Source organism: Neolamprologus multifasciatus, chromosome 20 (genome assembly GCF_963576455.1).
Source record: "Neolamprologus multifasciatus chromosome 20, fNeoMul1.2, whole genome shotgun sequence".
NCBI classification, from domain to species: domain Eukaryota; kingdom Metazoa; phylum Chordata; class Actinopteri; order Cichliformes; family Cichlidae; genus Neolamprologus; species Neolamprologus multifasciatus.
In genome coordinates, this window is record NC_140458.1 from 12,163,416 (window position 1) to 12,187,991 (window position 24,576).

Below are 24,576 nucleotides of genomic sequence, written 5' to 3' on the forward strand. Positions count from 1 at the left end.
GGACAAATGCAATCGCATAGCAGGATGCTATACACGGGCCAAACTTCAGTCAGGAGAACAAATGAGATTATTCATCCACAATACGAGGTTAGTTATTAATATACTGCAACAACATGGGAATAGAGCAGCTGCCAGAGAATTCAACATTAACGAATCGCAGTTTTTGGCTTTCCCCATATTTCAAAAGTGCTTCATCTCTTCGCTATGACTGTCGCCCAGCCTAATTTGCAGATGATAATGGTTGTAGCCGCTGCATGCTTTCAACCAAAACAGGCGCAGCTTGATGACATCATCAACAGAGCGATATAGTCAAAATCTCTATCGTTGGCCAAATATATATTGTTTCTATCGTATATAGTTTATATCGCCCACCCCTACAATGACTATTGGTAGTAGACAGAGGGGAGGTCAAGCTTCACCATGTATCAATCAAGTTATTTACAAAGATAGCTATAATAAGCCACTGTAATGGTTGGTAGTTGATCGATAAAGAGTATGGACATGTGTCCACATCGTGTGGACATAAATGCTGACAAATTTTCTGTTTTTCATCAGGAACATATGTGATGCATCTGTCAGCATTTGATGCAGATGACAACACCACAGCTAATGGAATGGTGCGCTACCGGATCCTGTCCCAGACACCGCACAGCCCGATCCCTAACATGTTTACCATCAACAGCGAGACCGGAGACATTGTGACAGTGGCGCCTGGTCTTGATCGAGAGGTTGGTCTTCTCTCTCCTGACGCATTCATCAACTGGTACTACTTTATAGTAACAGGTTTTAATAAATAGTAAATCTTTAATGTGAAGTAACTCTTTTCAGTCAACAACACTGACATTTTAATTAATGTTTACTAACTGATTAATATACAACCTTTTAATAGTATGTGATTGTCATTGTAAAGTGGTAACTGATTCATAAAAATTTCTTGGCTGATAAATACTGTTTGGTACATCTATAGCTATTTTTGAATGGCTAGTATAAAGTTAAAACTGGTGTTAAAATACTTGTTTTGAAGCTGCATAGGTTTGTGGGTGGTGTAAATCTGTTACAGTTATTTACTTCAGGAATGTGAGTAAATAACTGTAATTTGACATCTTAGTTTAAAACAAATGATGTATTTTACTTTTTTTCAACTCTTTTGAAAAACAGTTCATCTGAAAATTTATGGATAACAACAGTAATTATGTTTTGGCATTACAATTATCCTTTTAATTAAAGCATACTGGTGGATTAACCATTGCAGAGACATGAAAAAGTATTTCAGCAATTACCGTTAACATTCATTTAGAGCAGCTGTGGTATAAACCTTACACTGGATGGTGGTGAATTTAATTTATTTAGTGTTTGGGAAAGTTTGGAGGGGCACTTGTTTTACTGCTGTTAAAAACCCTCCGGCTTTGACTAAATGCAATATTTAAAACTCGGGGAACTGAGATATGCGTACTGATTGATAAAAAAAAAACCTTTATCACAAAATAACAATAGCTCTTTATTTATCATTAGCAAATGTTATAAGTGCAGATCTCATCAGACTGTAATTGTCTCTAATCAACTGTGATGTCATATTTATTACTATATAGAATGCCATAGAGTGCCTAATGAGCCTTCTGCTGGAGGTTTCTTCCCTTTAAACTGGAGTTTTTCCTTCCCACTGTTGCCAAGTGCTTCTCACAGGGTATCACCTGACTGGTGAGGTTTTCTCTCGAATATTATATTGTCTTTTCTTACAATATACATTTTCCTCGAGACAGCTACAGTGTGCGAACCCTTGCATTGCTGCACAATGTCTGTGCAGCAATGCAATACCTGGTCAAAAGGAAGACATTTGTATCTGTGTTCATGGAGCACAGTTCCTAATAGCATTGTTTACTCTGATGACATCCTAAGATATGACTTTCAAATGTTACGGTGCCATTTGTCCCCGCACACACGCACATAAGTCGTCTTTTTTTTACATTAAATTGTCCACGGTCACCTTGTTTGTGGAGCTCTAAAAGTTGTGACAAGATCCAAATGTGTTTATTCTCACAACATGGATGTGCCAGTGACAACTCTGCAAAGAAATCTCCGAGACAGATCATCCACCCAGACTGTCACCAGTGACAGACCTATTAACAACACATCACGCAGCAGTGGGCTGCTCGTGAGTGTGCGTGTGTGTGTGTGGTGTTTGTGTGGTAAAGATAGAGTGGAAATATCTGAGATAGAATGCCCTTGACACCTGTCAGACAAACACAAAAGCCCATAATCACATCTACACTTGATAAAACACAGGCAATAGAGTGAAAAAACGAAAACTGAAGGGAGCAATAGAACAAAAACTGAGCTGGTAAGGTGGGTTATTACAATGAGGGGGGAGTAAGTGTGTGAATTTGTTAGTGAAGATAGTGTGATGGAGACAGAGAAGCAGGATGAGACATGATGGTGCCAGAGGGAGAGAGGTACAAGGGGAGCATAGACTAAAAATGTCTCAGCTGAACCGCTTTTCTTTTTGCTCTGGTTTATCAGTACACTGCTAATCCACACAGTCACCCCTAAACGTAGGATTACACTCTTGGCACCCCTAAACACACGCATGCACACAAACACACACACACACAGACAAGATTGTACTTCAAAGAACTTGTGTTGAGATAATTATTTCCCTTGCCCATAACCTTTTTAATAACATATGTTTTTCCAGGTTAGTATCACTGGGATCAGCGTTCTCGCTTTCACTTCCTTTTCAGATCACATCTGCTTACTTTACAATCAGACAACAGCCACGTGTAAATATAATATGCACAAGCTGGTCATATTCCCAACAAGATGAAAGCTCATCTAACTCTTCATCTTCCTGCTACTTTCCACAAGCTTGACAAAAACACTACAGGCAGACCTACGTCAGCAAAAGAAAAAGTCAAACCAACAGAGAATCATCCCTCCATCCAACCTGGGACCTGTCATATTTTCAGAAAAATCTACTAACCCCATTTAGCATTGATGTCAAATTACAGTAAGGCTAGTAATACAGACATTTTTAATGCTTTTTGATGCCATGTCTAAGACCCATGAGCAGATTTCATTAACCAGATAACACATCAGTACTGCATGTTGATACCAGGTGCAAATGAGGCTCGTAAATCTTCAGAAAAGAGACTAAAGGAAAACAATGGCTACACATTGCCTCTTTTCCCTTTAAACATCATCATCCATACATTTTCTAGCACTCATCTACATCCCGGCCCCAGGTTTACCTTTCACACTAGCCCAGAAAATGTTTTTAACCTCACACCAACAGTTAACACTCCTAAAGTGAGAATGAACCAAAATGCATTGTCCAGGCAAAGTCAATTTCCTTAGATTAAAAGAGTCTCTGCAAATCAATACATAGTTGATAAGTGACAAAATTTAAACCCATTTGAAAACCTTTGGGAACACTCTCCACCTCCACTATCCAAACAACAAATGAGGGCATCACTTTTGGAAGAATGGGATGTAAGTGGAGTCAACAAGACTAAATTTCATTCCAATGCTGGTGTTAAATTAACTCCTGACTCTGGGGAAGAGACTGATAATCAGTATTTTGTCTCAGCCTCAACTTAAGCGTTTCTTTTCTGACTTTGTAAAATAAAATGCAACACATAAATATACCCAAGAATATAGATTTATTGAACTTGTATTTATTAGTAGAAGAATAAATTCTAAATAAAGTTATACTCATTTTCTTTACCTAATTTATTTGTGGTAGTCATGTCAGTCTAGTGTGAGACTAGGGTAAGGCCACTGCATACTGCTGCCTTTTACGGCTTTACAGTTTCTCCTTTCCTTGCGCTCACTGTGTGAAAGCATACACTCAAATGTGCACCTCCCTAGACACATGTGGGTGAAATGGTGAAATGAAATGAAATTGGCAATAATTTCAACTTATGTTACTGTAAGTATGACAAAACAATCTCCCAGCAAATCAAGAGCACAACAGAAATAGAGCAAGAAGCTAGAGAAAGCACCATTTTCAGCCTTTTTACTTATCCAGTAATATGATAAATATCCCAGACTACAGTTAAGTGAAAATATATATATGCCAAAAGCTGTTGACGTAACAACCATGAAAAGCCTCCAAACTGCTGACCCTTTGCAGTTAGCTTTCTTCAGGCAATGCTCTCTCTCTAGCAGCTAGTGCACTGCTGGTGACAGGTGGCATCTTAAAGCCAAAGAGCCAGAGCAATATTGAATTAAGTGGATTGGCTCATAGATCTTTCCCCGCTGTCAACAACGCCTAATCCAACTTTTTGAATCAGGATTAGAACAATATCCAAACCATATATCAACATGTTAACATGTCATCAACAGTTAACACAAAACCAGTTAACTATTGGTTCTAAGATGTTACATAACCAGTTACTACTAGTCCAGAGTTGGCACTGGGAGAGAACCCATCTTTCTCGTTGTGAAAAGATATTTTAAACAAGCAAGTTGAAGAGCAAGTCTCATGGCAGCCCTACTAACCAGCTTGGTTCTGCTCGACTTTCAAGCAGAAAGTTGTATGCACGCTGAGTCAGTGTAAGCTAGCAGAGCTATCATGGGGTGGCTGTAGCTCAGGTGGCAGAGCGGATCAGCCACTAACCAGAAGGTCGGTGGTTCAATCCCAGGCTGCTCCAGTCTGCATGCCAAATATCCTTGGGCAAGATACTAACCCCATGTTGCTCTCTGATGCATCCATCGGAGTGTGAATGTGTATGACTGTTAGATACTTAGCACTTAAGCTTAGAAGTGCTTGTGTGAATGGGTGTGATTGGGTGAATGAATTAGCTGTATAAAGCGCTTTGAGTGCTCGGACAGAGTAGAAAAGCGCTATATAAGAACCAGTCCATTTACCATTACCATCATTTGCCACATTAAGAAAAAAATAAAACAAACAAACAAACCAAAAATAAAATTGGGTGCACATTCGTATATATGGTGTAGCTATGTACACGTATTTCAGTGACACTAATTTGATTATTTAAAAATGAAATTAAGTGTCTTAAATAAACTCAGGAAATTTGTGTTTGGTTGATTATTTCTTTGTTTTAAAAATGTCTCTTGGCCTTAAATCTTATACTGCTGGAAAGACTGTTTATTTCTCCTTAAATGGTGCCACACGTGAAAGTCAGTAGCCATTCATAGCCACGACAGCCTGGCACATCCTCGTCATGCTGGTCACCAGCTTGGTCACACACTGCTGTGGGATGGCATCCTGTTTCTCAACCAGCAAGTCAGCCAATGTGGTTTTGTTGGTCACTCTGGCACGAACAACATGCCCAGGCTGATCCCACAAGTGTTCAATGGGATTGAACTCAGGACTGCAGACAGAACATTCCATCCTCTTGACTCCCTGAGTGCTGATGGGATGAGAAAATGTCGTTTTGTGACACCTATTCGTGTCCTGTCTCTGACATCCCCTGTTATATGGAACTTAGCCTTCAATTTAGATATGGTACTTGGTGTCACTCCAAATAATGCTGCAACTTTCCGGTGAAATACCACCTTGAAGTTGTTCTACAGCACCTGCTTATCCAGCAGACACCAATTGGCATACACATTTTGTGTTGTATTAGCTTCTTCTGAAGGGTGTCAGAACTCAGTCATGTAGGAGGGTCTAAGAAGTGAGACATCAGCTGTGGTGGTTGACCACTCTGATTATGATCTCTTCCTGATGCCACTTATGTCATGCCAGAAGAAGACCCTGGAGTAGACCCAAGAACTACCCCGCCTACCCCAATCTGCACTTAGATTGCCTCCTCCACCACCTGGACAAGGAACTGGATGTTGCAGAAAATTAATGGATATGTATGATGGATGAATATGTGCAACTACTTTTCAAATAAACTTGTGTGCAAACAGTTTCTCCAGCATATAAACGCATATTTCAGTGTCCCAGCATTTTTCCTAGATGGCAGATAAAAGTCTTAACCTTGCCAGAAAAAAGTACCTTCTGTACTGTACATAAACTTCACAGGAAGAATTCAACGATGCACACTGCAGTGTTTACCTGGTCCACTTTTAGTCAGCACTTTAGCCCTTTGAAACTTGGAAAGTTTCTGCACCTCCCTTCTCTTCTTGGACTGGAGTGTTGGAGGTGTTAGGCACTAGAAAAAAAAAGCACGATTTATTTTTGGTTATAACCCCCCACTTGTGCCTCAGTTGCATCCCCTGCCGCCTCTTATCCTATCTTCTGTTCTTTACTTTTGAAATGTCTTCTTCCTCTTCTTTGTAAACTCCCACACTGATTCTCTTTTAAAGATTTCCACTGGTCTGCAGTGGACTTTTAAGAGCTTGTTGACAGTAACAGACCTTAGTACTCCAGAGAAGACTGGCTATGCTGCGGTGTTGTTGCAGCGCTGAGAGGTTCAGAGGAGCGCTACATAATTACTCCCTTGTCTAATTAGTGAGAGTGTTGTGTACACGCTGTACACAGGCTGATGGGACAGTCAAGCAAGCAGAAGATATGGAGAAAGAGAGGTGTGTGTATGTGTTTGTGGATGCTTGTGTGTATTTACGGGTGTTAATGAGAGTGTGTGTACAAGGTTGGAGTTCAGCATCTCATCTAGCATCAAGATGAGAGGAACTGAGAGAAGCTGTCTAATCCTCCTGATGTGGCGTCCTGGCCTAATTGGGATATTTACTCGGTAATTAGCAGGTGAGAGAGACACTGGGAATGTAATTGGGAATCTCAATGACGAGACACATTATCCAGACAGTCAGCTTCTGGGCTCCATCCTTCCTGCAGCCCATTAACTGCACCCTGGGACAGAAGAAGAGACAGGGGAAGCCAAGAACAGAAGGAGGGGAAAATGGTGAGAAAGGAGATACATGGCTGAGAAGAAAAACAAGAAATATTTCAGCATCCACTGAAGTGACACTATGTCATTTCAAGAGATGAAACGGCATTTATCATTCCCTCATATTATTGCCCCATAGATAGTCTATTAATCTCTGTCAGTTGGATCATTGTCTTCACATCTGTCCATCAGTGGCGCTGAATAAGCGATGCCTTTGATAACTTTGATGGCATGCTGTACCAATGGGGAGGCTTCACAGTGGTGCCTTCAGATGGTCTGAAGTCTGGATACGTTCCAGTGAAGAGATTTCAACTCAGTCAAATGAAAGACTTCACCCTTGTGATTTTGTGTTTCAAATAAGACTGTAGACAGTCACTATAGAAGAGAACGCAGGCTCAGCTTCTTTTCCCCCATGGGAGTCACAGTCTGCGACTGCTGCTGTAGCAAGAGGGAGCTTTTTGCAGATGAATAACCGCACACTGTTGTTTTTTTCTATTACTGTCTTTTACAGAAAGTGTCCCAGTATACCATTATCGTGCAGGCCACGGACATGGAGGGCAACCTGAACTTTGGCCTTTCCAACACAGCCACTGCCATCATCACTGTCACGGACATCAATGACAACCCTCCTGTGCTGACCTCCAGAACTGTGAGTTATTACAAATGAGGTAATGGGCAATGGGTAACAGTTCAAAGAAATAGAGGAGTTGGGTTAAGAGAAGAGGGCGGGAATCATATGTTGGAGAAGAAAAAAATCATAAAAAAGAAATATATCAGAAGAAGAAGGGGGAAGACATAGAGGGAGGAAAAATTGAAAAAAGAGGAATCTACACTGTTATGTCGTTGCAAGGAAAGATTTACACAAGGACAGTGAGGGGGACTTATAAAGGATAATTGCTCATTTGCTTGTAGAGAGCTGAAACACAAACACATGCGAACACACATTCTCGTGCACGCGCACTCGTGAGGAATAACAGATCCATATCATTGACTTTCATGAGCAAGAAAACTAGAGCCAGCAAATGGTTAATGATTGTTGCCATGATGGTGATATTTAGAATGATGATTACATTACAGAAGGTCATTACTGAGAGCCAAGTATAAATTAAAAATCCAAAGTACTGCAATATATTACATATATTGCTGGTGGTGCCATTCTGGAACATCATCACTAAATCAATTAGTGATTCAGGTTATTTCTACTTTCACTTGCACATATATGGATTTTATATAGTATATATATGTATATATATATATATCTGTAAAATGCATAAATGTTTGAGACATTTGAGACAGCAGCTCAATCATTTTTTATACTTATAGCTGTAAACCAAAAAAATCAGACTTATTATTTTTATGGTTGGAAATACGTTTCATAGGATGTGGCAGAGACATGCATTTGTTCAGAAAATTTGAAAAAAAGTGAAGTTGTTTTTCTGCACTCGACATGTTTTGTTTAATGAAAAGGCTGTCTCTGTGTCAGTGTGGTTTCAGATGTCAGGATTATTGTGGATGTGTGGCTTCCTATCATCAGGGATGAGAGCCTGGTTATGTCGGGTAGATAAGGTGCTTAGCTTTGCAACTGCTGGAATATCGACGGAGGCAGTATCAGCCAAACAATATACTGTACACAACTCTTAGAGGTGGTAGCAGCAATTTTAGCATTAGCATTTGCACTGGGGGCTATTAAGACTCTTATGATGATGACTTGGCATTAGAGGTAAGCATATGTCAGTCACAGAGCTCATCAGAGAACTGCTACGTCACACAAAGCAGGGCATTCGGAGGGCAGAGGGAAGGAAGAAGCAGAGGAAAGGGCGAAGAAAGAAAGAAAACAGTAAGGGGAGCTGATGAGTGGACCACCAAGTAGAGTCAACGATGGAAAATGAAAAGGAAAAAAGTGACGAGAGAATGATGGGGAGAAAAGAAGGAATGAAGAATTATTTAGTCGCGGGAGCTATTTTGTACAGCAGTAGTGATAAAGTGTAGACATGGCTCGTTGTAAATCAGAGGCCTCTACTGACTCGGCACCCCCTTCCTGCATTAAGATTCTCCACCGATGGTGGTGTATTGATGATAGTGGGCAATAATAGATTGATATTCTCTGTATTCCACCGTGTTTAAGTGCATTTCCATCAGCGTCACAGAGGGAAGTTAATACTATCATGGATATTGATGATCAAGTTTAGTGGAGGTTTTGGGGCCACGATGAGCAGAGCACTTTTACCCACTCCCTTCATAAATCATCCACTTTCATGGGGGTATAACATAAGAGCCATTTTGTCGAGAATGCAGGCCATTATGCAAATATTTAGTGTTTGCAATAAACCCCATAGATCTTTCAACATGTCCCAGAAATATAAAGTTTGGGGAATTTGTCTTTAATGTTGGAGATTAATATTTCATCATGCCTATCAGAGGCTGGCCTATTTTTCAAGTCCGCAAAGGGTGGTGCATGGGTACAGATGGGAAGACTTTGGGTGGATATTCAGGGCTGCATACATGCATGTGCCATCCATGGTACAGACGGATGAGATGTGGAATTCACTGCTTTTTGGGAATACATAGAAATGTAAAGCCATGAAATCAGAGTGTCTCTGTGCAAGATTCACCGCAGTGCTTTCTTAGCTACTATCCTAACAAAGCTTATATGATGAAGTCCCCTGTCACTTCTCTGCTTTCGCTTTTACCTCTCCTTGCCTCTTTTAGTGTTTCTCCACTGCCAGAAAAGTGACAGAGTTCAGGGTGTTGGCAAGAGGTGTTTTGTCAAGTGTTGTGCCAACAGCACTGTGTGCCAATCACAATCAGAAAGTCCAGCAGTTGGGGACAGTATCATATACAAAAAAATACAAGCCCTATGTAATTAGAGGAAATTTAAGCCTCTGCATGGTTATACAGAAGGTCTATGTTAAAAGACCCACTAACAGCAGAGCCAATAGAAGCCGCAGCATTAGTATAATAAGTCACTAAGACAGTGAAAGAAAGAGAGCAACTCTAGGCTTTTTTCCCCCAATGTTTAAAAGCTCTTTGTTCCATCCATTATTGACAATAACCCCAACATCCATCAAAGATCACTGTCATTAAAGTTAAACCCTTGAAAACAGAGCGTTTGTAAATGATAATTCGGAGAAACGTTTGGTTTAAGAGAGGAAAATTAATGACTTCAAGTACTTATCTGAAGGTTTACTCAAAGATCTCACCTGTCTATTATTCAGCATAGAAAGGCTCTTGTCTCCTTGAAAATGTTCAGATTAACTGCATTCTTAAACTTACTTTGTTATGCTGAAAGGCACACTGTGTTGCATTACTCATCACAGGAATTTGATGCTTGTTAACATACTTGCTATCTAAAATCAAAAATGACAATAGTGCAGTAATTGGAAGTTATTGACTGTAATATGCGTTGCCCTTGACGTCCTGTACATATTTATGTTGACAGATTTAGTCTTTTACATTTGACGTTTTTTGCAAAGAACCCTTTCAAGTTTGTGTTTGCCACGTGAGTGTAGTGATAATAGTTTTCTCTGAGACAAAAAAACGAGACTTAATTTATTCAAACTCTTGATGTGGCGTATCACGCCCCTCCCCCCCCCCTCCTCTATATAAAGAGATAATGAGACAAAAAGCTCAAATTGCGGCGCTGATAATCAGAGCTGCGGTGTACCCTTCAAAGTCTTCCATCAGATTTGATTAACACTTGCCCTTAGTTGTTACTGTGTGTTGAGAAATAAGATGCTCCTTAGGGAGCCTATAAGAACCACCACTGAAGTTTTATTTTATTGAACTGGCATTGGGGAGTCCCTGAACCAAACCACAGTAATAAACCACACAAGCATGCACGTACACACTCTAACACTAACAAACGACAGCCTGCCTATCCAAAGCAGGCAGCGCATCAGGACCACCCGGACTTGTCTGTTGTCTTAAGAATGTCATTGAGTCTCTGAACAGCTCTCCCGACGCAGCCCCCTAATCTGCCCGCTGCTGTCAGCTGTTTGCTGGGTGATGCGAGGTTTGCCAGGCAGGGTATTATGATCCGATGGAGTGTTTGGTCTGGGGCTTTGCTCTTTGATATCCTCACATAAGCTACTCAGTCGCTCTTCCATGCCTGTTACCCATGTGACACGGTGACTGTACGGTACTACATGCCTGTTGCCTGCAGATGAGATGAGGTCATGCTAACACGCTCTGACCTCAAGTAATTGGTTAAGAGTTGACAAGTTGTTTGTGTAGGTAGGGCTATAGTCAAGTTGTGTGTTACGGAGTTGGAGTGGAGTCATTGCAATAGTTAGTTGATGGGTCTTTGTGGGATTTATTACTGAGCCTGTACAGCTTTGATGAATCCCTAACATAGCAGACGCATAACAGACAGCAGCTCACTCCTCATCGAGGCTTATCAGGGCAAAGCACATGTGTTTGTACAGGACAGGGGCAACTAAAAACCACTCATATACACTTAAACATCTGTTTTAACCCTCCCCACTCCTGTTTTTTTTTCTCCTCACCGATTCTTTTCTCCCATGTTTCTGTGGCTTTTTAAGGGATGAAATAGTATTGCTCGTCAATGATGTGTACTAGCAATGCAGGAAGCAGTGAAAATGGAACAACGCCCTTGTGTGCATGTGCTTGCTAGTGTGAAACTGTGTTTACTGCTTGTTTACTACCCAGCAGTGGTAAAAGCGAATTCATTAAAATTACTCTACCTGAAAACCTGAAAGGAGGAATGTTTCTATAAAGACAAATGGAAAAGCAAGATAGGCACTCAGTGGCTTTTTGTAGAAATTGCCACACTCAAACGGCTCAATGCATCTTAAACGACCACAGCGGCAGTGAGATGTTTCAAAGTGATGCATCACGAGGTAACATTTCACTCTTTCTTTCTACAGTTTTCTGGAGAGGTCCCCGAGAACCGTGTAGATGTCGTTGTGGCTAACCTGACGGTTATAGATGCTGATCAACCGCACTCCCCTAATTGGAATGCCATCTACAGGATCATCAGCGGAGACCCATCTGGGCATTTTACCATCCGCACCGACCCGATTTCAAATGATGGCATGGTCACCGTGGTGAAGGTAAGATCCAGGCCTAACATAACATTCTGAGCCTTTCCCTGTAGAAGAAACACACTGGTTTTCTCTGTTGAATGTCAAAGCCCCTCCAGATTTAGGTGCAAGCAGTAATAATAGACTACAGAGTTAAATAGGGACAGATTGGGGTCTTTGTCTTTCATATGCCCCTTTATGTCCAAATGAGGGATTGGAGACCACTGTGCCCTTCAGAAACAGCTCGTACGCTCACACAGAGACTTAAACACAATGGCTAGTGAGACCACTGTAGCAAATTAGGTATTGATTTCTCAATTACAAAGGCAACGTTTTTTATACACTCATAATGTTGTAGCTCCTGTGGTAAAAGACAGCAACAACAAAGCCCTGTCTTGTAATAGCCTGCTACATTACTGTTTGACCTCTCAGTCAGAGGTTGTCCGCATGATTTTAACCCATTTAGAAAAAAAGCCTCCATATAACATCAATCATAAACTGTGTGTGTGTGTGTGTGCATTTACTGTAGATGTGTGTCCTGTTGGTTTGCATCTCTGTGGCCATCCTTTGTGTGGCTTTCTGTAAATGTGCTTACTGTGTTTCATGGGTTTTGTAGAAATAACTGTTTTATTTCACCCAGGGGCTTTCTCACCATGTATCTGACTCCTGCAAACTGCATCTCACATCACATAATAATCTGAAAAAAATAGCAATAACATCTCCTTATAATTCCCATAGCACCCTGAGCAATGAGCATTGGCATTTTGCTTCTCTTCATTATCTCTAGATGACTGCCTTTTATAATCCATTCCTCTCACTCCCTGATGCAAAATTCAGCAGGCAGTCGGGTAGCCCTAAGCTTGCATAGGGACCCGTGGGAGGTTATCAGGAAATCATAAAATAAGAGACAGGACAACCCCTGGGACGAAGCGAGCAATAGACAGTCTCAACAAGTAAAAAGGGTGCTTTGGCTTGCTTTGTGAAAAGGGAAACAGAACATTCACATCAGACAGCTTGTAATAGGTAAAGTCAAGAACCCATAAGACTGGTGCTAGCTTGTTGTTCCTGCTTCTTTTTTTTTTTCTAAAACACTTTTTTTTTTTAACCAAGGCATCTGTGGCTGCTATTACAAACAGATTAAATTACACTGACACCCAGATACGCATCAGTCTTCCACAAGAGAGTTGAATTCCTCTGTAAACAAGGGGTGAGGATTTAACCCGATCATGTCACACATTTGCGCTGCTCTCTGTGGATTTTGTGAGACGTATTCTCGTTTTACGTTACGGTAATAAAGCCAGTAAACACACAAACACACACAAAAAATAAAAAAATACAAACCCACACAGACACACAAATAAAGCCCCTTGGATCAAATGAGTAGTTAAGTTATGTAAATCACAGCTTATGATAAACACCAAAGATGACAGGGGAAGTGGAAAGGAGAAGTGAAGTGAGGCGAAGACAGATTTCCGAGGATTGAGGAATGCAGCCCGCAGAGAGCATAGATCACAGAGAGCCGGGGTAGGGCAGATGTGAAAAGACGAGGGGGTGGAAAGCTGAAGTCCAGCGGAACAAATTAGGTAAAAGGGAAAAAGAGAAAAGAGCGAAGCGATTCAAGGAGATGTAAGATGTGATGGCTCATGGGCAAACGATGCAAGCCATGTTATTGACCTCTCACCCCTCTGGCTTCCCTCAGGGTGTGTGTGTGTGTCTCGGTGTGTATGTGTGTTTTATGTAGCCTACAGCTATACTCTAGACCTCCCTGTGTTTTGAATACCACTGGCTTTAGATCAAAGAGCCTTGAGCGTGGTTAGCCTGTAAATGGGCTCCCAGTGCTCCACGAGGTCACAGACGAATACACACCAGCGTGCTTACATTTATTTATACTTGCGTGCATGTACATACACAGGCAAACCGTAGCACCGGCACAAACACCTCTTCTTCAGTGGCCTTGTCAACCAACCTTCCTGAAAGCGCTCATTTTGTTGTTTTTTTTATCTCTGTGCTCTCAGACTGTCCGCCGATAACAGTGAGTTGATGCAACATACAGACCTGCTCAAAGTCATTAACATCAGCATCAGCTTTGGAGCAGTAATTATCATCTGCCTGTTTAGAAATGTACAAGTGGACACTACAAGCAGCATACTTGTTCTGTTTTTATCTCCTTGCTTGCTGTCATTTGAACTCGATTGTGTATTCTTCATTAGGGGAGAAGAAGAACTGTCACTGTGGTTTAAGCTCAGGTCTCAAAACCCCCTGTAGTGTACACATATACACACTTTTAATTCAAAAGGAATGACAACACACGGCGAACAGTATCAGCCCTGCACTGTGTCTGCGTGTCTGTGTGCGTCTTTGTTCATCAGGAGACTACTTGACATGACATCTGTTCATTTATCATGTCCCTTTTCATCAGCAAGGTTTAATGCATATTCCCCAGGTAGAGGCAAAAAGAGAAATGTTGACAGGGATCTTTACACTAATCAGTATAATGATTATAGTCCAAGCATGATGCTTGGAAATTATTTCTTCAGAAAAAGAAATAATGCTGTTGACACTATAATAGTAATAATCAGACTATATAATAAAAGATCACTTAAACTTTCTCTAGCTTTAACTCTATAGCCTGCAGTGTTTCGTTAATGTGCAGGCTATGAACACGGGAGGTTAGTCACCTCTGTTATATATTTTTTCATTGCTTATCCTCACCAGTACATAATACAGTCTCCTTCATTCTTGGATATTTGATTTGTTTGAGGGCAAGAATTTAAGAAACCTCGAGAAAAAAGCAAGAGAAAATGTACTTTTCTTAAAGGACTGAGAGCCAAAACAGCGTTGGTGTAATGAGTTTTACAGTTATACATTTGAGTACCCAGCTTACTATTTTGTTATAATAAGTAGCATAAACAATTAATTTTTAAGTTATTTAATTACTTTTTCAACTAAATGTCACCACATTCCCATTTTCATTCTTTTGCAATGAGAGCAAAAAGTGTAAATAAGCAAACAATAAATAAATACAAAATATATATAATAATAATAAAATCCCAACCACATTTGCAGTGTTTACATCTCTTTCTGACTTCCTTGCATGTAGCTGCATACCAGGAATATAGCCTAGAATATAGCCCATATTAGCCTTCTCTAATCTCCTCTAACTTGACTTACAACTATATGGTTGTAAGTCAAGTTAACCAGCACAATTGCAAAGTGAATGACCTTTAAATTGTGTAAGTCTTTGCAAAATTATTTGTTCGAGACATAACGGGTGTCTTTCACCTGCTAGCTTGTATTTTGGTTAAAGTCGTTGGTCTGAAGAAAATTAATAGCTTTCTTGCTGGTCATGTGGTGGGAGAGATGTTGCCAATATCAAGACGCTGTGCAGTGAAGTAAAATCAATACACTTAGTGGTAAATGTACAGAGGGCTATAGACACCCTGTGGATGTATACTCAGGAGCAAGCTGAAAGGGGTATTTATTTTTGGTAATGCAAAACTATTCTAAAGTGTTACCTTTACCCTGCTGTAGGTAACACTGTTATCTAAGAGATTGTATTTGAAAAGCAGTAATCTTACCCAGAATTGGTCCAGAATAGAGCATGTCCTCATAGAGAGAAAGAGTGAAAAATAACAAATACTGAGATGAAGAGACAAGGGCAACCTGCACACAAAGGAGATAGAAAGAGAAGACGGAGCAAGCAACATGAAGGCCAACAGTTTCAAAAAGCTTAAACTATTTCAAATGTGTTCAGCATTCTCTCCTTTCAAATGTAAGTAACTCTGTTTTTTTTTCCCTTTCTCTAGCCGGTAGACTTTGAGATGAACCGTGCCTTCATGCTGACGGTAGTGGTGTCCAACCAGGCCCACCTGGCCACTGGCATCCAGTCCTCACTCCAGTCCACGGCTGGGGTCACCATATCTGTGCAGGATGTAAACGAACCTCCTTACTTCCCCACAAACCCAAAACACATCCGCTTTGAGGAAGGTGTCCCTGCTGGCACCAGCCTGACGACCTTCTCGGCGTCAGATCCCGACCGACTTCAGATGCAGCAGATAATCAGGTACTGAGCGAGTACTGAGAGACAGTTCTGTCCACAGAATGGAAAAATTCAGTAGGGCATTAGTTTAATTTTGATCTTGTATATCCTTTAAATCTAATTAGATAACATCTTTTCCATGTGGTTTGGCTATATTGTCTAATTAATTCTAGCTTGTAGAGTGGCTATCTGCTGTGTAAGCACAAACCTGCATCCATATGCACTGGCAGTGGGCTAAAAAGCCTCGGATTGGTTCCCTGTCAGTGGTCAGAGGTCAAAGTTCAAAAAAGGGGACTATATTTTGGCATTACCCATCTCTCAAAATCTTACTGTGAGAAGTTTATGTGCCAGCAGAGAACTCTGAGTAAGGAGGGTAAAAAGGTTAATAGGGAGCAGTAGCCTCTGGGGTAATCAGATGTGTGTGCATTTTGTAGGTTGCATGAGCACATACAGGCAGGTACACACACACACACACAGATGCACACAACACGAGAGAGAGAACAAAAGAGATGGAGCAAGGTGGGGGCGGCAAAGAGAACAGCTGGCTGAGGCCCAAACACCTGACACAGCATTATGTCCACCTGCAGTGTTTCTTCTCTGCGCTAAGCCTCTCTGGATTTTAAATGTAAACCAACCTTTGAATGACCAGCAGGTCTTTTCTAAGTCCTGCTGTCAGTTTGACAGCACCAGTGGCTACACTATGACCCTTCAAACTTAGATGGGTTGTGTTAAGAACAATCTGCTCTGCATTCTACATGAAGAGAGAACAAGGCTTTAGATGACACCCATACAACTGCAGAACCCATATGTTTCCATTTGTGCATGTACAATGTCAGTACTGATTACAGTGAGTGCACCGTGATTTATAACTAGCACAGAAGAGTACACAATTAAGCTGATAACACGGCTGTTTGGTGTGACATTAAGACCACCTCCTTCCAACCACCGTGCACTTTAACAGCTCCTTCCTTTCAATTTCTCCGGGGAAAAGATCTAAACAAATTTCCTAGATAATTTCACAGCAAATGAGAGTAAATTGGGTGTACATTATAATTTAGGAAGATTCCAAAGTCACCAGCTGGGCTCCTTCTCTCGCTCTCTTGCTCGCTCCCACACTTTCTTTTTTTTTTCTGTTATCTTCCTCGCTAGATCAGTTTCTACTTTTTGTGGATTTAACTCATTGGTCTCCACTCTCTTTTTCCATGACCTGTCAAGACTGCGGTGCATCCTGGATTTAGGTTAACACTTTTACTAGCATGCTGTTTTCTGGCACAGTCCGACTGACATAAACACAGGCTAAATCTCCTTCCTCCGCTCTCGCCACATGAAAAGCAAAGACGGTAGAGATGGCAAATCCTCCACCTCATTCATTTGGTTCCATCTGGACAGAATCGTTATCAATCCCACTGCTTTACACCTTTTCCATAAAAGGTATCTGCTCGAGTCGTTATGTAAGGACACCAGTTGTCTTCATTCTTTTTGAAGAATTTTAAATTCAGGGTTTCATTTTTGCCATTTTCTCAGTTGTATCACACAGAACTGATACTGCTGCACATGCTGTGCTGTGCAAGAGTCTCACTCATTTCTTTCTATTTTGCTTCCAAGGAGCCAGACTTTCTTGTATTTTTCTGGGTTTTCTTGGGTTTTCTGAAAGTCGTTCAAAGCTTTTCTTTGGACATTTGTTGCTTTTTCACTTATTTTCGATCCACTCGTTGTGCCTTACCATTTTCAAAGGGATATTCTTTGTTTGTTTTTTATCAATTCACAGTGACCTATGAGTCATTTAACCATAAAAAAGGTACCTGACTCAAGGGATGAACCAGGGTCCATACATAACAGACAACTTGGCAAAGAATCCGGTTAAATTTAAAAGAAGAAAAAGCGTTTTAAAAGCTATCCTGATTTATTTAGCTGAACTGAAATTTTATATTGTTGCAATGGAAAATTGGGATTTCTGGTTTGAAACTGTTTCTTTCACTCTACCTAAAATCACTTACCACAGAAAAAAATCAACAGAAACAATTAGTCCTTAAGTAAATATGTACTTCAAGTCAAAGTTTTAAATTAAATTATTGTCTAATTAAAACTAATAGATTTAGCTGTAACAATTTTTTTTTTAAAAGTGGGTTTAAAGTAATGTTTTTTTCTGTGTATGAAAGTCCAAGGAAAGGTTTTGGAATGACCTTCAAGAAATCTCAAGAACTATTCCTGAAGACTACTTTAATAAAATGAAAAGAAAGCTTGCCTGAGAGGTTTCTGACTATGTTGAGGAATAGGTGATCATACCAAATACTCACTCTCAAGCTCATTTGAATTTCACAAACTCTGTTTGTTGGGTCTGTGTTTAAAGCCCCGCTAGTTTAGAAACTTATTCTTGTTAACGACAAAAACAAGACGAACATATTTTATTTGCTAGCAAGGGAGTCCCCGCCGGTGTCTCAGAAAGCACTCTGAATCCTACCGCAGACTGACCCCAAATCCGGCCTCTGCTTGCTGCCTTTTATTGGGAAAACAGTTCACACAATACGCAGCAAAAGCACCTCCCACCGTAAAACCCCCAAATGGTTCTAAGACAAGGCACTATGTGTGTGTATGTGTAAACATCTGTTTGCATGTGCAAGAATGTGTGTGTGTGTGTGTGTGTCTCTCTCTGTATACATACGTGTCTCTATATGCATGACTTCCTGCTCACCAAAAGGATCATAAAAGCAGGAAGCAACATCACAAGAATCAGATCTTCCAGATAGAATGTATCTGCAATAAAACCTCCCCCAGCACAGAGTGGCTGGAGAGGTGGTCAGAGACAAAGGAATGTCTTGATCCTATAGATTGAACTAAGACCTTACAAATTTAAGAAACACAATGACAACATTCAACAATTAGACTTAACACTGTTTTTGCTTTTAACACTGTATTTCCATTTATGTTTGCACATTTCAATTTCCTTTTTTTTTTTAACAAAATGTAACAAACAAGGGGTGGCTCAAGACTTTTGCATAGTATTGTACTTCCAAATGCCATCAGTCAAACAGGCCTTAAACCAGGCATGCCTTTAACGGGAAAGACGTTTAGATATTACACCGGGTTTTGTGTTAGATGTAATATATTTCACACGTCGGTGTGTGTGACAAAAAGCTGTCTGTCTTTTTGAATGGATACATAAAGAAAAGTCAGACATGGAGAAGATTTATAGGGAGCCTTAAAAGTCAAAAGTAAAGTGAAATAGGACCTAAGGGACTATAAAGGGAGGGACGGGGACAGGAGCTGAACATGGTGAGCTGACTTCAGGTCAAGGTTTGAAGTTGACAGGTGCTTATCAATGGAGGGACAGACTGACAGTGTGGGCTTTGGGGAAAGGCAGTGTGTACAGGAGCGGGATGGGGAGAGGGAAGAGGAGTGAAGCATCATGCATCACCTGTCAGACACCCAGCCAGTAAGGTCGAGACATGGGACTGGAGACACTGGCATAAGTGATTACCCAAACCGCCTTGGCTAAGCTTGAGACATGCATTTTTCATCCTCAGGGTCGGGGGTTTGAAAAATAAATGTCATACCTCTCCCTGCTGCTTGCTAAGATCACTAACCTGCCAGGCCTAATCATACATCCAGCTGTACTCACACACCTAGCAACTCCCAAATGAGAGGAGCCTTCTGGTAGAGGAGAGCTTCGGAAAGCATTGGAAATAAGGCGCGGGAACGAATAGGAAAACTTTCATACACAGAATAACATTGAAACCAAATTTCATATTCCAGAAGCATACTGGAGAAAACTGTTTATTTTTACAAGAAGACAAAAAATACTGGATAGCACTTCATTAAAAAGTTAGCGACGGTGACAGCCAGTTGCCCACGGTTACGTTGTTTACAGTTGGGACTTGTAAACAAAACCACTGTGGGTGCTCTCGTTGGCATCACTCTGATGACCAGAGCACTGTTGTTTACTATAGGCAGCACTACAGCAAGTTAAAACAACATTTTGAAGCCAGTCATATTCTCCACTTAACTTTTTGTTGAAATACAAAAACACGGCTAATGATTCCACCAAAACGTCAAGCCATTGTGTTGGAAATTTCCCCCTAAAGACTGTTTATACAGAAGTTTTTTTGTGCGTTAAATATTGTTTAATTCGTCTGCGGTGACTGGAGTTGGAGAGAGTTAATTGAAGTGTGGGAATGAATAGAGCACTCTGATTTGTGAACAATCCTTTGTGTTACGGCGTTTATCATCAGAGGGCGTACTTGCGCTTGTGTTATCGTGGAACGTACCCGGGGACAAATAGGTGCTGTAGTCATTTTGCAGGGCAAAAAAAGAAGAAAATGTCTTGCGTACACCTGTTTATGCGCTCCATATTTGAATCCTTCTCTGTCCCTGATTTTAAAGGGTTTGTTATCCAAGTGAAAAACAAAAATTCTTGCTTTGGCATAAAGCTGTGCTGAAAATATTGGTTTTATTTGCCCAGATGTTGAGGCACTGACCTCTGAGATTTCTGAGTAAAGTTCATTCGTGACTGCTCATTTGTCAGGCATATTAAAAAGAAACTATTTGTGTATTTCTAATCTTTTCTGCTGAATTTTGGATAAAAAGATTGACACCACTATCATGTCTGTGCACCACCTAAAATTAAGGTTAAATAATTAACGAGTCTCTTAACATGCCAAATCTTTTTGTACACAAAGTGAAGTGTAAAAACAGCAAATTATACTTCTGGTTTTATGTTTTTTGACTGATAGTTTGCCAGAGAAATAGCAGAAGCTCCAGGGCTTAAAACACCGATGTTTGTACAGCTAAAAAAAAATGTGTATAGTTAATTAGTGACCTTAAGAGATTCCCATTAGCAGAAATTTTAAACTATAAAACTACTATAAAAAAAGAGTTTGTGTGATGAGGCTTGGGTCCAAGACAGACAGGAGGCAAAGCTGGGAGGTGAAGAGAGCTGGGAAGGACAGTGGAGAGTGGGCTGACAGGTGAGTGTGGCAGAAGAAGTGACAGCATGGCTGGCAGGTAGCTGACTGGTTGCTGGCTTGCACATTAGGAAGATCTGAGGCGCAGAGACAGAACTTGGTTAACACGAGAGAGAAATATACAAGGAAATAAATCAGAGTTGGCCCAGCGTTAGTTTACTGCTGAAGCTGACAGAACAATCTGGCGGAGAGTGGTTGGAGAAGCAGTTGGTTAGGTGAGCTGATGAGACAAGGGTGTGCCAACCATGGATCAGGATGAAAGCCACGCCCAGGAAAGCAAAGTAGAACGCAGAGACAGAAGGGAGGGGAAGAAATTTGGCTTAATTCATCTTCACATTGACAGATATGAAAGGGTATCAAGAAAAATATTTCCCCAGATCAAAAACTGTTTGTTTAATAGGATCAGAAATATGTTTTTATTTTTCAAACATGATATTTCTAGCATTTGGGAAAAACTCATCCTTAATTTTCCTCTTCTCATTAAAATGTACACCCATTTGTCTGCCCTCCACTCCACAGACAGAGAGCATTTGTCAGTTTGGCATGGTCAAGCCAATAGAAATGCATTTGGACGCAGAACAGCAGTAGGTATCAAGTCGGTCTTAATGAGGACATTAAAATTAGATCATACAGCCATGCTGCTACTTCCGAATGTCACCTCTCCTACACATTCCTGCTCATTTTCCTCCCTCTTTTATCCCACCCTCCCACTGTGATGGACTCACTGTAGTCCTGGTGGTGATTTCACTGTCTGCCTGTTAGCGGCTGTGGGCTTGGCTTGCCTGTGTGAATCTGTCTAGAGTGTGGGAATGTCATCTCTGTGATTCCCTTCCCCACACTGTGCTCTGCCTCGGATCATGCCCACTGCCTGCTGGGAAAATCCAACCTCAATCACTACAGGATAGAGATTATAGTCTCTGTCCACCCCTCGCCCCCCTACTTATTGTCACCCATCCCTTCAGGCTTTCAGTCTCCTGCATGTAAGTAGAAGTGCTATGCAGTATTTAATCAAGCACAAATAAATAAGTGAGCTGTACGCTAATGCTGAGTAAAGTACATTTCAGTAAACATAAAAGCGGGGTTAAGGTCAAATCCATTTCATTTTGAATAGATTGAAAGGCTGGAAGTGTATGTCACATAACAAGTTGGCTTTTTCAACCCGGCTCACATTCAGTAAATGAAATGAAATTGGTGTAGAAACATAGGTGCACAAGGCCAAGGTGTCACATGTCTACAGATGATGTCTCATAGCGTAAGCGTGAACCAAGAGCGGTTTCTGTTGATGAACTCGGTATCGGAGAATGAATGAGACACAGATGAGAAGATACAGACGGGGCTACGAAAATGAATGAACACAAAAGCACCTCAAGTTAAGGTGAGGCGACATGAGTAGAGAGAGCTTAGATAAAAATGAATGTGTGAAACAAGCCAAAGGAAACAAAAGTCAGCAAAACAAGAACAGCGAGATCAGAGTGAGATTGGCATTCGGTCCTGGAGATGATCCCCTGTTCCTTCTCTGCTGCTTTATCCCAGAGGACTGCTGCCACCTGCTACCACATCCACTTTCCTGTCAGTACCAAGATCCCATGTTCCCATCTCCACACTATACACATTCCCTATATACATACACAGGCACATTTGCAAACATGCAAGCATCGAGACATATATGCATATAAACCTCTCAGTGTAAGCTTAAGCAAACACTTTCAGAAAATGGGTGTGTAAAACACACACACACACACACAGGCAGTTGCGTCAGTGCTTAACTAGGGAGGTAATTGACTTCAATGGCTGGTACACAGGAGTGGAAAAAAAAATGAGGTGAAATTGACTGTAGGCTGCACGCTCTGGAGAAGAAGTCGTTGAAGAATTAAACTGTGTGAAGGTCAAGCTGTTGTGATTTTTAGACCGTGTGTGTGGGTAGGCAATTTAGGTATGCACAGATGCAAGAGAAAATTTCTAATTGCTTGTAAACAGGGAAACGCCAAACGCTAACGTCTCCATCGATCTGTCTTTGTGTGTCTTTAGGTATTCAAAGCTGAACGACCCAGCAGACTGGCTGTCCATCAATAGAAGCAACGGTCAGATAGTAACCACAGCAATGCTCGACCGGGAGTCGGTCTATGTAAAAAACAACATATATGAAGCCACATTTCTTGCAACAGACAATGGTAAGAAACTCTTTTAAGCTGCTGCATTAGTGACGTTTGCTATTTTTCATTTAAAATCAGAGTTTGCTGTTTCTTACATATTTGTTTAACACTTTTTTTTATCAAGTTTTCATTCTTTAAAGACTCCGATATCCAATAGTTTAGGCATATGATGACGGAACTGGGACTTTCTACAATATAACATACACCTCAGCGTAAATTCAGTATTCTTAAAGGTGCTTTGCTACCACTTGTTTTATATGCATTTGATGTAATCCAGAGCCAAGAGCTCAAACTAGTGTTTCTTATATTGAGTATATCAGCTGATTAAAACTGCAACTTGCATGTGGATTTAGAAGACTATAAAGGCATGTAGCTGGGTTAGAGTCAGTGAAAATCCAGGATTTGCACAACTGGTTAAACTGTTGAGCCTCTCCTATCTTGTGTCCAAGCCGGCTTCCTCCTTGGGCTTTGTGCAATTTATGTAGCATACATTATTTGTTCTGCCTCAAAGTTGAAACTCAAGCATTACAGAGCACAAACCCAATCACAGCAAACAAATAACTTTTTCTCAAGTGGAAGTGAATGTTTCTTGTTTTCTTAAGTAAAACGGGAAATGCTATTTTCCTTCCAAATTGCCTTATCAGTGACATGCAGCACACTGGTGCATTTATCTTAAGTTGAGCTGGCTTTGAAACATTGGTGTGTTTATAGGTGTTAGCATGTGTGAAGCCACTCGTTTGAAACGAAATTTGGCGAGTACGTGCACATGTGTGTGTACATGTATTTGCGATGACTGACAATGTCAAACAGCAAAAAATGTAACCTGCTGTGTTGATGCATGGAGACGCAGCAGGATTATAGGTTTACATGCTCCTGTTGTTTGGACTTTCCTGTTTTTTTTCTGCTTTTTAATTCCAAACCTTCTTTATAATCATGATATGTTACCTGTTTCCTATTATTTGGGGTTTTTTGCTCACCTCACCTTTGTAAAGTACACCGTTTCGACAGGCGTGCTTCTAATAGGTCTGCCTGATATTGGGACTGTGGCCAAGAACAAAAGAAACCAGCAGGGTTTTTTTTTTTCATGTGCATGCATGTTTGTGTGTCTATGTGGGTCTTGCCTGAGTGCCAGCCGTCACAACATAAGAGGGATTATGGTAAGAAGTACTATGAGACAGTAAGGATAGTAGAATGGGACATGAAGAGGTGGTGACAGCATGGTGAGAAGTACACTTATTACACCCCCTCGATGAAATCTGACCATTTCAGAACCCTTTGGCTCATTTTCCTCTTAACACACCTATGGTATTGTTTATATTTATGCGTTATTCAAAGAGCATATGGTAGGCTTACTACGAGTCTTTTCACCATGCCTCGCATCTCTCATCCCCCATCAAAAAAAGGAGTTAATACAAATCCTTTTGAGGAATTTACACAAACATAATTATTTATTTAGCTGGTTAAAACCCACATAATTCTCCTATCAGCTGTGGCAAGCTGCTTCCACATGTCCCCCATACATGGCTAGGATTAACAAACCAGCAGAACTGGTAAGCCTCTGTGTGTGTG

At 40.8% G+C, this 24,576-nt stretch overlaps 1 protein-coding gene across 1 annotated transcript in view; it reads left to right on the forward strand.

Moving 5' to 3' along the window:
- LOC146494514 (cadherin-4-like) overlaps positions 1 to 24,576 on the forward strand; it is a 249,844-nt gene that overhangs the window by 214,854 nt on the left and 10,414 nt on the right. The window contains exons 8-12 of the mRNA XM_085147303.1: positions 556 to 728; positions 7,324 to 7,461; positions 11,699 to 11,884; positions 15,661 to 15,917; positions 22,883 to 23,025. Of these exons, the coding sequence (XP_085003429.1) occupies positions 556 to 728; positions 7,324 to 7,461; positions 11,699 to 11,884; positions 15,661 to 15,917; positions 22,883 to 23,025 (897 nt within the window). The remainder of the gene's footprint in view (positions 1 to 555; positions 729 to 7,323; positions 7,462 to 11,698; positions 11,885 to 15,660; positions 15,918 to 22,882; positions 23,026 to 24,576) is intronic.